A 14,530-nucleotide genomic window follows, 5' to 3' on the forward strand; every position below is an offset into this window, starting at 1 on the left:
TCCCTTTACAGGTATTGATTCCACAAAACTCACTAATAAACTTCCTGCATGTTTATCTCCATCTCAGAGACTGTTTCTTAAAGATGTTATACTTCCTAGCCTGATTCCTAGTGACACATTGTACAGTAGTTATACTTTCATGAATCCCCTGTTTTCAGTAGGGCACCTGGCCTCTCCTCACGCCCCACCCATCCAGTTCCCTGTGCCTGGAATACCCAAGGCTAGAGCAGCCCCTAGTCAACCTCTCCAAAAGATAAACCATGGGAGTTATGCTGGAGTAGAAGGCAAATAATCACATGACCACCTACCTGCTTATTGTACAAAATTTTCAACTAAAAGCCTAATAACCTCACTCCATACTATAGCATTAAAATGTACCTGAAGCCCGTATCTCCTGAGCTTTTGCAGACTTCCACAGTTCAAATCAACTTGCTTCTTGTTGACCTCCCACCCTGGTGGCTTGTGGTGCAGCTTATTCCTGTCTGTCAGATCATTTCACACTTATCTATTCAGTTTTCAATTTCTTACATTTTGTTAACAACTCATATATAGTATTGGATTCTCTAATTCGCTCTTCATCTGTCTTTGTAAGTCTATGCCCTTTTTTATAATTAATTGTTCTTTTAATAGGTTGGGAAAGAAGCAAAAATAAGCATGTGTTCAGTCTGCTATGTGTATTTGAAAGTACTGCACTCTTCAGGAAACAATGGAATTTTGAGGAATATCAGAAGATTTAGTGGGTTTTCATTTGCTTTATTGAGGAGTACTCTAGCTTTGTTGTGAAAATTAGGGAATAACCCTGTAGAGGTTATTTTTGTCCATTTATCGCCTGTCATTATAGTCTATTAGGGATTGAGTCAGTAATTGAGGTTTGTAAGTAATTGGAGTTTATTGTAGTTCATGAATTGAATTTTTTCTCCCTCAACTACAACTCCCTCAACTTTTGAGAGCCTGTGAATACTTTTGAATCTTTTAGTCTCTATCTCTTATTAATACTCTGTGTCCTCAATATATTTACTGTGTCCCCTTAGGATCCAGAATTATTTGATAGGAAGTTTATATGAAACTAGCCATGTGTATTTTTTAAGCAGTATTTGTGTTTATTTGTTTGTTTGGCTAGAGCTCCAGAACTGTTTTGTTATATAGCCAAAAATAGCCAAGAGGATGTGTTCTACGAAGATGATATTTGGCCTGGAGAAAATGAGAATGGGTAAGCAAAATTTGTGGGATTTATTGCCTCATAGTTCAACTTGGTGGTTCCATTGAAAGGTACAGCAGTTAGTTTCTCAAGAATTTATATTACTTTTGGTAGGAAGGTTTTGTATTGTTTTGTTCTTGCTTTAAGATCTTAATATAATTTTTTTATTTCACTTAGATCAGTAAAGTACTGAAAAGTAACTTTAACTATAAATTAAATGAGATGTTCATGTTTATATTAGATTTATAATTACTACTAATTAAGTGTAGTGGTTAATTATATATTTAATGTCTTTTATAATTCACAGCCCTCAAAAGTTTGTATCAAACCTTTCTATAACTCCTCAGAAAGTTTTAATTAATGTGAAAAAATTGTTTTTAATATAGTGCTGAGAAAGTTCAAGAAATTATAACTTGGCTAAAGGGGCATCCTGTGAGCACTTTGTCTCGTTCTTCTTGTGATTTACAAATTCTGGATGCAGCTATTGTTGAGAAAATTGAAGAAGAAGTTGAAAAGTGCAAGGTACTAAATTACAATAAAGAAGGTTGCTAATGAGATTTGAAGTTAAATGAACTGTATATTAGTCCGCAAATGATTTATTTGTGTTTCAATCAGATAAAACATATACTCAGTGATTCTAAATTATGTCAAATGATTCTGTAATTTAAAAAAATGTTCTAGCCATTTCCAATGTCTGTTAAGTTTATCTAAATAAATATAAATGCTACATCAATATAAAGCCATAGCATTTATAGTTTATGTCCTTGTAGTGTTTCTAATTTTAAGAATTAATATTTTATGATTCTAGTCAAGATAGAAGATTTGTGATTGAGAAATAGCGTTAACCCCCTATTCTTTCATATTCTTCTGAGACACAGTTCATCTTTTTATAGAACATAAAAATTGTATTTATTTAACTTTTACAGAATCATTTCTAAAATATACTTTTCCACTGACAAACTCATTCAATTATGAAGTATTTTTAAAATCCCACTTAAACTAGCCTTTTTTATGTCTTAATTTTAAAAAACAAAAACCTATATAGCCTTAGCTGTTTTATCTAATTTGATTCCCTATATTGATGCAATAGAAAATAGATTAATTATATTCCTTTTTTAACTTTTTTATTTTTCAATATTTGCCTTTTTACTAAAATGATATTACTTTGCTAACACAGCACTCTCTTGTTTGAACTAATAGCAGAATAAGTTAAGAACTGGGCTTTTTTAAAACCTTCCCGCATCTCTCTTTCAATACTGAAAACCTTAGGCAAGATAGTTGACCTTTCCATTCCTCCATTTCCTCATTGGTAAAATGAGAGTAAAATAATACCTATTTCATATGGTTCTCAAAAGAATTAACTGAGTTAATACATAAAAACTCCTAATAATGTGTAGTTATTATTAATGCTTAATAATACTTAGCTATTACTATTTGAATTCTCTTATCACACATTCAAGAGCTGAGAATATGATCTGGAAAATCACCACTAGATGACTCCTCTTACCTTTAAGAAAAAATGTTAGGCTCAGAGCCAAGAGTTTGATATTTTGAAAGGTTATTGATACTCAGTTGAGGATGGAGAGCCTTCATTTCTTTTTGTCTTTTAATGTAAAGTCTATTTGTCCAGCATTGTTCTTGTTTAAGGAGGGAAGGTAACTAGATTTGTTTATTTGTTTGTTTGTTTATTTAATGGAGGCCCTGGGGATTGAACCCAGGACCTCGTGCATGCTAAGCACCTGCTCTACCACTGACCTATACCTTCCCCCCAGGATTGTTTTTGAAATGAGTTTTCCACTTACAATCTTAAGCCTCCAAATTTTATTTGAACCCATTTGGATGTGGAGCTTTCTAAATGTTTTACACATTTTTCCCTTACTTTGCAAACTGAAGATCCATATACAAAGTTGTAGTCAATTATTTTGATTACATTTTCATATAGGAATAAAAACCTGTTAATGTGTCAAGGTGTAGCTATGAGATTTTTTCCCCCTTTTCAGTGTTAGAATGTTATTAGGGTAATAAAGATAAGAAGAAGAAAAAACTAAAAAATGAACAATATTCTGAACATAATTTTAACTTTTTACTGCAGGGTCATCATTAAAAGTATCTGTAGTTTTCTTATTGGACAGTGATTCCCAGACTCAGCTAATTATCAAAATTACTGGAGGAGCTTTTTAAAAAACATGCATTCTGAACTCCATCTCCAGAGCAGTACTTCTTAAACTTTAATGTGCACACGAATCACTGGGGGATCTTGTCAGAATACAGATTCTGATTCAGTCGCTCCAGGATGAGCCATTCTTGATAGTCTGCATTTCTAACAAGCTCCCAGGTGATCACATTTTGAGTAGTCATTCCCCAGAACTGTTCATTCATTCGGTAACTGTGGGTTGGAGCCTGTGGTGGAAATACCCTAGTTTATTAATTTGCCTAACGAATCAGGTTTGAATGCTAATATTCTCTAATCAGTGCTGTAATGTAACAATGCCTAGGGGTATGTTAGAGCATATGGGTTGTTTTTTCATATGCAGTCCTCTAGGCACAGTTATTGTGTCTGCTTTTTAAAATTACTTCAGATCTCTTCTCATATTCTTTCTTCTTGCTGTTGTCGGTAGGCGGTAGTTGTACTCTTAGCACTTCTAGTCTGTTGTGGACTGGAAACAGACACCTTGTTAGTAAGACCTTCGCTTTTCACCCTATTTAAAATTACAAATCTCTCCCCACACCAATCCCCCTTATCTGCTTTATTTTCCTCTATGCTTTTTACCTTCAAACATGCTATTTATTTTCCTTATTTTGTTTCTTGTGTGTCTTCCTCAACTAGAATAAAAGAACAGTTCACTATTTTGTCCCCAGGACCTAAATCAATAAATGGCACATAAATGGAACTCAGTAAATATTTACTGAAAGAAGAAATGAAATATCTCTATAAAAAAAAGAAAATAGACTCTATTTAAAGGCTTGAGCGTTTCACACTATATAAATACAAAAACTCTGTAATGTATGGACTTTAGCTTAGGGCTGTTTTATGCCCTTCTGTGCTTACTTCCATAAGCTGTGTCCTAAAGATAGGTGACTACCTCACAAGTAAACTACTGCCATTTTTCTTGGTAGGTAAGAATCACTTTTTGAAAAAAATTAATGTGAATGGTAGTAATGGGTTGCAATGAATATAAATTTTCTCACATTTTTATTAGGTAGAACAGGTAGTAGTATTTCCGTCTTACAGATTGAAAGAAGCTGATGCTTACATGCAAAGTCACAGAATTAATTAGCAAAGATAGAAGAAAACTCTTCCTCCAGCATTGTTTAGTCAGAAATTCAAATATCAAAGCCATTTCCCCAAACCAAGGACATTGTAAATGAATGTCACCCTAATTTTTAATTTTTATAAGTAGCCACAAAACACATGATATTGACATAAATCAATCCTTTATAATGTTTTTTCTTTAATATAACTCTTTATTGACCATTGTAAACAATTCTTTTTACAGTAAAAAAAGCATTTGAATAGGATAGTTTTCATATAAAATTTAAAACAGACAAATATTATCTTTGTGTAAGAAGTAAGGTTACTTTGGGATAGAGTAGTAACTGGGAGGCAGTAGAGGAATTTTTTTTCTTAATTTCTTTTTTCAGAGGTTTTTAATGTTGTTCTTAGTAATGTTCTGTCTCTTGAACTGGGTTATACATAGGTTTATAATATAAAAATTCATCAGACTTTATACTTAGAAGTTTGCATTTTTCTATTATGTCATATGTCAACCAAAAATTTTTACTTTAAAAAATTTTAAGAATTTATTTATTCCTCCTTACTTGTATCTAAAGAAAGTCAAATTATCTTGAACTTACTCATTTCTTTCGGCTTTTTAAAGTTCAGATGTGTCCAAATGCTGAATAATAATTTTAAAATTTAGTATTTTTAAGTGGTTTCAAAATTTTCTTTTCTCAGCAAAGAAAGACTAATAAGAAGGTTCGAGTGACAGTGAAGCCCCATTTGCTGTACAGAGTAAGTTTCCTGTCAAATAGTTCAAAGTTGTTTTTGCTTTGAAAGTATAGAAGGAACAAAATATTTTCAATATATTAGTAGAAAAACTTTTTTAAATTAGAGTTAATAATAATAATTAAATCTATCTTCTCTTCAGCCTTTAGAACAGCAACATGGAGTCATTCCTGATCGGGATGCAGAATTTCGTCTCTTTGACCGTGTTGTAAATGTGAGAGAGAACTTTTCCGTTCCAGTCGGCCTTCGGGGCACCATCATAGGCATTAAAGGGGGTAATAATGCAATACTTGACATGTCTTCAGCTGCATTTTTACTGTAAAGTAAAACATAAATTTGTGTGTCCTATATGTAAGCAGAAAGCAACTATAATCAAGAAAAACACTAAATCCTTTTATGTTTTAGTTAAATTTTCTTTTTCAGTTTTAGTTAGAGAAATTTGTCCTTTTCTGTCTTGTGTAATCAGCTGGGAAGTGATTAAAAGATAGGGAAGTTGAGGAATGGCTGCTGAAAATTTGGTAGCTTGTGTATAGCACATTAAAATTATCCAAGACCTTGGTGAGAATACATACATTTTCATGAAACCAAAAGAAACATTTTGTCATGCCTCCTTAGTTCTTGTTCAGGGCTTTACCTTAATTTTCATTGTAATTTCCTGATTTCTGTGGAGAAATAAACATAATTTATGAGCTTATTTATAGCTGAAATATTTGAAAGTTAAATGTGCATATTAATTTGAACTTTATGACTACAACCTAGATTATGTATATAAAACAGACCTGTCAGTCTGTTGCACAATGATGTGCATCTTAGTTAACACTGTAGTACAGTACACTTGAAGATGGTTACAATGGTAAATTTTGTTATGTGTTTTTTTACCAAAAAAAAAAAGATGAGAGAGTGAAAATAAAATGAAAGAATTAGCCACAGACCTAAAAGTGCCTCAGAGGGATGCCGGGAGTGAGTAGCTTTGCTGCATAGATTGCAAAAAAAGTCAACCCAACACGAAGCAGCCAATCAGGTACCTAGGGATCAGGGTGCTTGCAGCACTGTCCCTCCATGTCCCAGGCACTCAACTTTGGTCTCACTGTCCAGAAAGGAGGAAGAGCAGACAGGCCGTGAGCCTAAGAGAACTGCTTATTTAGTGCCAACGTGTGCCAGGCACTTTTACATTTTGCATTTAACCCTCACAACCACGTAAGAGGTAGATATTATTTTCTCACCTAAGAGGTTAAGTGACTTGCCTGAGTTGACACAGATGAGTAGCAGAGCTGGGATCTGAACTCTTTCCCCTGATTCTTCTCTAACTTTGAGCAGTGGTTCTATACATTTTCCATCTGCACATCCTCTTGGGGTCTTCCCTGCCAACCTACCTCAAAAAGAAAATTTTCTTCCCTGATTCTTCTTTGAAGTTTTTGGATATATTTCTGGCTGCTGAAAATGGAGGAAGGAAGATCTGGGCTAGTCATGGTAAGGGTCAGATGGGTGTAACGAAGCAACCTGCTTGCTGCTGTCTGCTCAACCTGAGACATCAGCTGTTCAAATGTTGAGCTTATTGCATTGTACTCTAACGAGGTTGTCCTGAAAAGACCTTACGACTCTGATAACAGAAGTTTCCTTTCTTCTGACAACTCCTGTCAGTAATGGTGACCATTTGGGATTTTATCTTGAGAAGGATTTTAGAGCTATATCTACACGGAGTGGAAAAAACTCAATCATTGATTAACCATGTCTGCTGTGGACATGGAATAGGAAGGGGAGTGTTTGTCTTACTGCTCTCAGCTAATACCTCATGTCCATAGTCATCTCCACTAAAGGGGGTGAACAATTCTCTTATCAATAATCTTTTGAGGAAGTTGCTCCTCCGTCAGACGAGAAACGGGAACCTAGAAGTGGGCCTTAAGCCTTCAGAGGAGAAACTCCTGCCTCTCATTAAGCCCCACTTTCCTGGGTTTAAATTTTAGGTAAAAGTGTCAGGTGAAAGGTACAGCCGGATGGGGAGAATGAGGAAGCTCTGCAGGCCTTGTTTTAATTGGGCAATGAGGGACTGGGAGTGAGGGTGACATTCTCCAACCCCTACCAGGGGCTAGCATAGTGTCAGATACCATATTAGTCAGGGTTCTCCAGAGAAATAGAACTAATAGGATGGAAAGGGGTTGGGGTGGAGGTGGGGAGAGAAATAGAGAGAGGGACTGAGTTCTGAATTTCTGTGGTAGACACAATTATTAACTTGGGCTTAGAATTCAAACATTGTTACAGCTAATTACTTCACCTTGACATTTTGGTAAATTTAAACTTTCAGTTATGTCCCATCACCCTCTCTGCCAGATTATTCTTCTCTGTTCCTAATTAAGTTTATTGTGCCACTGTCTTTCTCATGTGTCTTATGTCTCAATTATGACATCCATTATCTGACAAGTTATCTCAGCCAGAACCTTGCAGTCATCTTTGACATCTCTATTTTTATCTACACAGGTTACAAACTCTTGCCAATTCTATTTAATAATATATCCATTCTCCATTCTGTTCCCCACATTCCTGCCACATCTTCAAATCTTTATTTCCATTGTCTAATTAGAAGACCTTCTAAACTGCAAACTCCAAAGGGCAGGGTGTGGAACTAGGTTTATTTATCTGTTTATTTTATGGAGGTACTGGGGATTGAACCCAGGACTTCTTGCATGCTAAACATGTGCTCTGCCACTTGAGCTATACCTTCCCCCTTTGTATTAACTCTTTTTATGAATAATTTCCAATATATACAAAAACAGAGAAAAATATAATTAATTCCCGCAACATCTAATTTAAAATATTATTATTTTACTTTAATTTAATACCAGTAAGGTAATCTGTGAGCTTATTTACTTTTCACTCGCTGTTTGTATTGATAGTTGTAATGCTTCTTATACTCCAAAAACTTATATACTGATTTTTTTATCATACGATTTTTCAATCTCTTTCTTTAAACAGCTAACAGAGAAGCTGATGTACTATTTGAAGTATTATTTGATGAAGAATTTCCCGGAGGCTTAACAATAAGGTTTGTATTTCCAGATGATAATTACACTTTGTGAATGTGTCCATGTGGCCAATGACTTTGCATCATTTGTTTGTTCACAACTTGAATTCCTAGTATGTAAAAAGGCATCATACTTGCAACTAGAGATGTAACAGTGAATAAGACAGGCATGGTTTCCACCCTTATGAGCTTTCATTGTAGTAGGAAATATAATTAACTTATTACAATATTATTTTTTAACTAAAATGTGACAAGTGCTGGGAAGAAAAAATTTAGGTTTCTTTAAGAGTGTGATCTGTCCTGAGAGTTCTACAAAGGCTTTCCTGAAGAAGTGATATTTAAAATGGGACATGAAGAATAAATAATAGGTAACTGGTGGAAGAGGGAGGAAGAGGGACAAGAGGTCAGGAAGAAAGAATAGCATATGCAACAGAGGACATTTTCACTCATTTAAAAACAAGGAATGCAAGTGTGTCAACTTCAGCAACTGTGTAAGATTAGGTAAGAGAGAAGAGGAACCGTGCAGGAACTTGTAAGCTAACTTTCAGGACATGCTTAGGATCTTTGGATCTTGGTCTTTATCCTTAAAGCAGTGTGAAGCCATCAAAATAAGAGATGTGACATGATCAGATTTGCATTTTTTTAATGGTTGAATAACTTGAAGAATAGAAATGTTCTTTGAATTGAGTGACATGTTAACTCTTTGTCATTTATTTTACTGGAGTTGTGAGTGCTCAAGCCAGACTGGAGTGGTTTGAGGAATGAATGACAGTTATAATAATAGAGGCAAGAAATTGAGCTGACCCTTGAAAAGTTTGACCATGAAGGGTAGAAAAGATGACCGGCTGTTAGGAGATTTAAAGGAAGAGGATTGGATTGTTTGCTTTTAATTTAACATGACTAAGGCTTACTCAAGTCTATTCTAGGGGAGCATTAATAGAAAGAAAGTTTTAAGCTATGGGGAAAACATCATGATAGAATGAGAGGTACCATGGAATATTAGAAAGTGTGTGCTCTCTCACTTAACCTTTGTGTTACCTTGGGTAGGTTAGTTAAATGCTCTCTGACCCTCAATTTCCTCATCTGTAATGAAAATGTATACTTCACTAGGTTATTTTGAGGATCGAATGAAATCCTTTCTAGTTTTCCTTTCCTCCTTCTAAAAACCAGCTGAAAAACAAGTTTGCTTAGTTTTTTTCCCTCCTCTGTTTTGTTTACTAAGTAATTAAAATAAAAAATTAATTACTCTTCTTTAGCATCTTTGCATAAAAGCACAATTAGTCCTAATACCAGATTATCACCTTCAGAATGCTATTATTGTTTTGTAACGTGAATGTACCTGTTAGCCAAAGACTTTACTATCTGTGCTCTTAAATGCAGCAGCAGAGTCTGGATCCCATACCTGATTTTATTTTCCATGAAAATGGTTAGTTACCAATAACCTTAGCCAAATAACTTTGAAATGTATTTTTCAAATGATTAACTTTTTCTCAGGGTCTTTTTTTTTCCCCTCCTAGGTTAAGGCACTGATTCTTGACTGATAGAGAGCTAAGTAAAAGATTACCTGCCTGCAGTATATTCATTTCTATAATGCAGAATCGTTAAGTATAGTTATCACAAAAATATTTTCTAGAAATCTAACAAAGATTTCTCATGGAAGAATTCTACTTCTCCTGATCTCAGCATATAAGAAAATTATATTCTTATAGAGTTGAAAACTTCTGACCAGAGCAGGCTTATTTTAATATCTAAACACTTTTACCAAGGCCAGGAAGGAAGGAAATCACAAATACTTGTCTCTTAAGTATAGAACTTTAGATGGGAAGATGAGAATAAAAAGAGCAGAACTCAACAGTTGATCAGGAGACAAACGTGATCAAAGCTATTGTTTGCCCTGTTGCGTAGGTAGAGCCACACTTAGAATGGCTCCTCACTGAGCAGCTTCATAACCTAGACTGTACAACAAGCCACTGTTTTTTAAAAGAAGTTTGACATTTAATTCATAAGTTTTTAGTTAACTCAGCTATTATGTTGCAAGCCTTCTGAGGGCAAACTAACACACACATGAACACACACCCCTACACACACAACTGCACCTCTGGAACAGTTTTTTCCCCACTTAGTAGCACTGAATAGTCAATTCAGAAATACATCATCTTCTAAATTGAGATCTTCCTATGAGTCAAGTTCCTCTACTGAATTTAAAAGTAGTATGTATTAATTCAGATTATAGACTATCCAAACAAAATTTGATTCTTCTGCTCTCTAGCACATTTAGTATTCGTTCCCTCTGACCTTGACATAACTTTTTACTTTTAGGTGCTCACCTGGTAGAGGTTATCGACTGCCAACAAGTGCCTTGGTGAACCTTTCTCATGGGAGTCGCTCTGAAACCGGAAGTCAGAAGTTGACAGCGATCGTGAAACCACAACCAGCTGTGAATCACTATAGCTCAAATTCATCAATTTCATCTGGGCATTTGGGAGGCCTGAACCATTCCCCTCAATCACTTTTTGTTCCTACTCAAGTAAGACTCTTAGTTTTTCATTTCTCTCTTTTATAAGTCATAGGTAGTTTTGTAAGTGGAAACTTAATTTAACTTAGTTTTTTAAAAAGTTTTAGTTCAACGCAGTTCCAAATTTACTTTAACCTAACAGACTAGTAAAGAATGCTATTGAGAGCATTCTACTTCTGTTTTAAAATTACAGTTATTTTAAAGAAAAAAAGACATTTAAATAATGAGCTTAAAAATGCCTGTTTTCTCTTTATATATTTACTTTGTGAACTAACAGTTACATTTTTTTCTTGTTTCACCTGAATGACCTATGCTGTCTGTTGTGAAATGACATTAATTCAAAAGGTGAAAAGGAGAGGACTATATCATGTTTATCAAAAGCAATTTTCAAATCTCCACCATGCATGGGATGGGAATTCATAGATGATTTCCTTTATTTCATCTTCCTGAGGACAAAAATTGAATTGTTTTGTGTGAGATACTTAATTTTAATACCATGACCCCAAATCTGAACCACACTTTTTAATCTAAATAATACATGTGTATTATAGGCTAATTAGAAAACATATATAAGTAGATAATAACTAAGGAAACAAGCAAAAACCCTCTCAAATCTTGTAGGTAACCACTGTTATTTTGGTGCATATTTTTCCAGAGTTTTAATTTGCATGAAATAAGTTCCCCATAAGTAATAGCTGATTTTTTAATCTATTAGATTATTTTTGTGTAAGATGAAGATTTTTAAAATAAAAATTGTTAAACATTAGTTTGATAGAGGTAATCTGGAAGACAAAAAAAATCTGTTGGTGGGTATTGATTCAGTTTAATCTTTTATAGCATTTGTTATGCTTTAAATATTTTCAGATTACTAATTACATATGAAGAAGCTCATTTTCATTCCAGCAGTATACTTTTATGATTACTATACTGAGCAGAAGAAAAAAGAACTGAGATGTCAGATAATGAAATTTAAATATCCTGTCTACTGCTAAATAGCTTTAATGAATTGTTTGACTTTTAATTTGAATCTTTAATTTTTCATGTTTCAGTTTTCCGTAAGAAATTTTTTGTACTTTCCCAGGTACCCACTAAAGATGATGATGAATTTTGCAACATTTGGCAGTCTTTACAGGGATCCAGAAAGGCTCAGCACTTTCAGCCAACTCTACAAGAGAAGGTTAGTATACCATGCCTGACGAACATTTAATTTTAAAAATTTATTTTTATATTCTCTTTTAGGTTTGCAATGATTAATTTTTCTCCTGAAATCTCATAAAATAGAAATAACAGTTTTGATCTTGAATTTTCATAATTCTCTTTCAGACATACATCTTTTTGGACCAGTAAGTGAGAATATAGAAAATTTTCCTTTTAAATCAGTTTTAGATTTTTTTTAGTTGTTTACAAAATCATAATAACCTGTATTTTAAATTCAATAAAGGCTTTAATGGCACTCATTAACTTACTCATTTCCACTTGAATATATGGCTTTATGCTGGCAATTGGTTATCTTAAATAGAATGAACAAATTCACATTCCTTGCTAGAGATTAGTAAGAGGAAAAAAATTCTGCCAGAAGAGTAGACTCAGATACCAAAAAAAAAAGGAAGAAAAGGAATGAATTCCTACTGCATTTTTTGCTAGTTACTGACCTATCTTCTCAGCATAGGTTAAAAAGGAATGTCCTCTTAAGCTTATAAACCAGTAACCTATACCATAAAGGCCTAATTTATTCTAATGTCCACCAGTGATGGTGGCATTAGCAGAGCTAGAGAGAGGAAAATAGCAAAGGGAATGATGGTAAAATAAACATAAAAAGTGAGAGTGACAAAGCACACAGGTCACCTCTGCCAGAATGCTAATATGAGTTTTCCTTAGATCATCCACAAATCCTTTCTACACAAATGTAATCCATATCTAGATTTTCAAACTCTCTTTTCCTCCGTTATTGATACTGCTAACCACTCATTCTTCAGGAGTGCTTTTTTATCATTCATTTGTTCATTCAACACATATTTATTAAGTGCCTACCATATACTAGGCATTGTTCTATGCAAAATACAGCTGTAAACAAAACAAAAATCCTGGCTCTCATACAATTAGTATTGTAGGGAGGAAAGGACAATACATAAGATAAAAAAGTAAATTAAATGGTATATTAGACAATGATATATAAGTTTGAGAAAAATTTCAGGGAAGCAGGATAGGAAATGTTGAGGGGAGGGAAGGTGAGGTTTTCCAATTTTAAATGGAATGTTTGGGTAACATTTGAGCAAAGATTTGAATGAAATGAGGAGTAAAATACACAGATACCTGAGGGGAGAGGCTCTGTTTTAGGGGGTGATCCCAGGCATACACAAGGAAGAGAAAGAAGACCATTTGGCTGAATCGGTAGGGTGAGTTATAGGAAATGCAACTGGCGAGGTAACAGATTGATACTCTAGGACCTTCTGACCAATATAAGGACATTAGCTTTTACTCAGTAAGACAGGGAGTCAGTAGAATGTTTTGAGTAGCAGAGTGACATGATCTGAATTACATTTTAATATGCTCTAGAGTTCTAGAGAACTCAACATGATTTTTTTTTTAAAGGTATTCAAGCTTCTGGAAAAGGCAAGGCTATGGGGACAGTAAAAATATCAGTGGTTGCCAGGGGTTGTGGGAAAGGGAGATGTGAATAGGTAGAACAGTGAATAAGCTCTGTATGGTACTGTATGGTGGATACATGTCATTTATATACATTTGTCCAGACCATAGAATGTACAACACCAAGAGTGAACCCAATGTAAAATGGACTTTGGCTAATAATTATGTGTCAATGTAAGTTCATTGGTTGCCACAAATGTACCATTCTGCTGTGGTTGGGGGTGAGGGGGGAGTGTTGATAATGGAGAAGGCTGTGCATGTATGAGGGCAGGGGGTACATGGGAAATCTCTGTACTTTCCTCTCAATATTGTTGTGAACTTAAAACTGCTCTAAAGAAAGTCTTTAAAAAATGCCAAGTTTTTATTGACAAAATATGAGAATGTGACTAACACAAATAGCTTTAAGTAGACATCAAACAGAACAACCAAAAAGACTGTACTTGTAAGTAGAATATTTTCTTTCTAATTAAACTTAGGGCACTTGTTCTTTGAAATGGTACTGTCAACATGGGTTTTAGAATTAGAGCTCAGATGTCAGCTCTTCTATTAGTCAGTTCTATAACCAAATTACTTTATCACTTTGAACCTCAGTTTACTTATCTATAAAATGGAATCAAAATACCATAGTATTTTTATGATCATAGTATTATTCTAATGATAAGATAATGGATGCAAAGTATATCCTACCATGCCTGGCACATAATAGACACTCATACAATATTTGTTCATACCAATCTGTTGATCCTGGTGTTCCAATTCCCTTTCTTAGAGTCAAAATCCCCCATAGTGTGCTGCTCTGGGCCAAAAACCCCACCAACCATTGTGCTCTGCAGATAGACATCTCTTGGCCCTTTTCACTCTTACAGACTAAAGAGCCCTGGATGTTCCTGTGCATATGAGCTCACTGGATCTTCCTTCACACTATGGTGCATATCACAACTATTTTGCAACATGCCCACTGCCAACTAGGACGTGATATGCCTTTGCATCCAGTGTTCATTTGTCTGTGCCCAGAAAAAAATAATAAATAGGGCCCACCAAAAGCAAAATTGTGTAACCATTGTAAAGTGATTAGTTTTTATTGACCATCTCCTGCCCCTACTTTTGCTTCCCCTTCCCACTTGAGCTGTGGCATGTAATCTGTTT

At 34.5% G+C, this 14,530-nt stretch overlaps 1 protein-coding gene across 4 annotated transcripts in view; it reads left to right on the forward strand.

Moving 5' to 3' along the window:
- The window catches only part of XRN1 (5'-3' exoribonuclease 1), an 88,511-nt gene that overhangs the window by 51,496 nt on the left and 22,485 nt on the right, over positions 1-14,530 (forward strand). For all 4 annotated transcript variants that reach the window (XM_032487146.1, XM_006190550.2, XM_032487140.1 and 1 more), the window contains exons 26-32: positions 1,121-1,210; positions 1,585-1,720; positions 5,154-5,210; positions 5,347-5,479; positions 8,175-8,244; positions 10,543-10,750; positions 11,820-11,915. In XM_032487146.1, the coding sequence (XP_032343037.1) occupies positions 1,121-1,210; positions 1,585-1,720; positions 5,154-5,210; positions 5,347-5,479; positions 8,175-8,244; positions 10,543-10,750; positions 11,820-11,915 (790 nt within the window). The remainder of the gene's footprint in view (positions 1-1,120; positions 1,211-1,584; positions 1,721-5,153; positions 5,211-5,346; positions 5,480-8,174; positions 8,245-10,542; positions 10,751-11,819; positions 11,916-14,530) is intronic.

This window comes from Camelus ferus, chromosome 1, assembly GCF_009834535.1.
Source record: "Camelus ferus isolate YT-003-E chromosome 1, BCGSAC_Cfer_1.0, whole genome shotgun sequence".
NCBI classification, from domain to species: Eukaryota; Metazoa; Chordata; class Mammalia; order Artiodactyla; family Camelidae; genus Camelus; species Camelus ferus.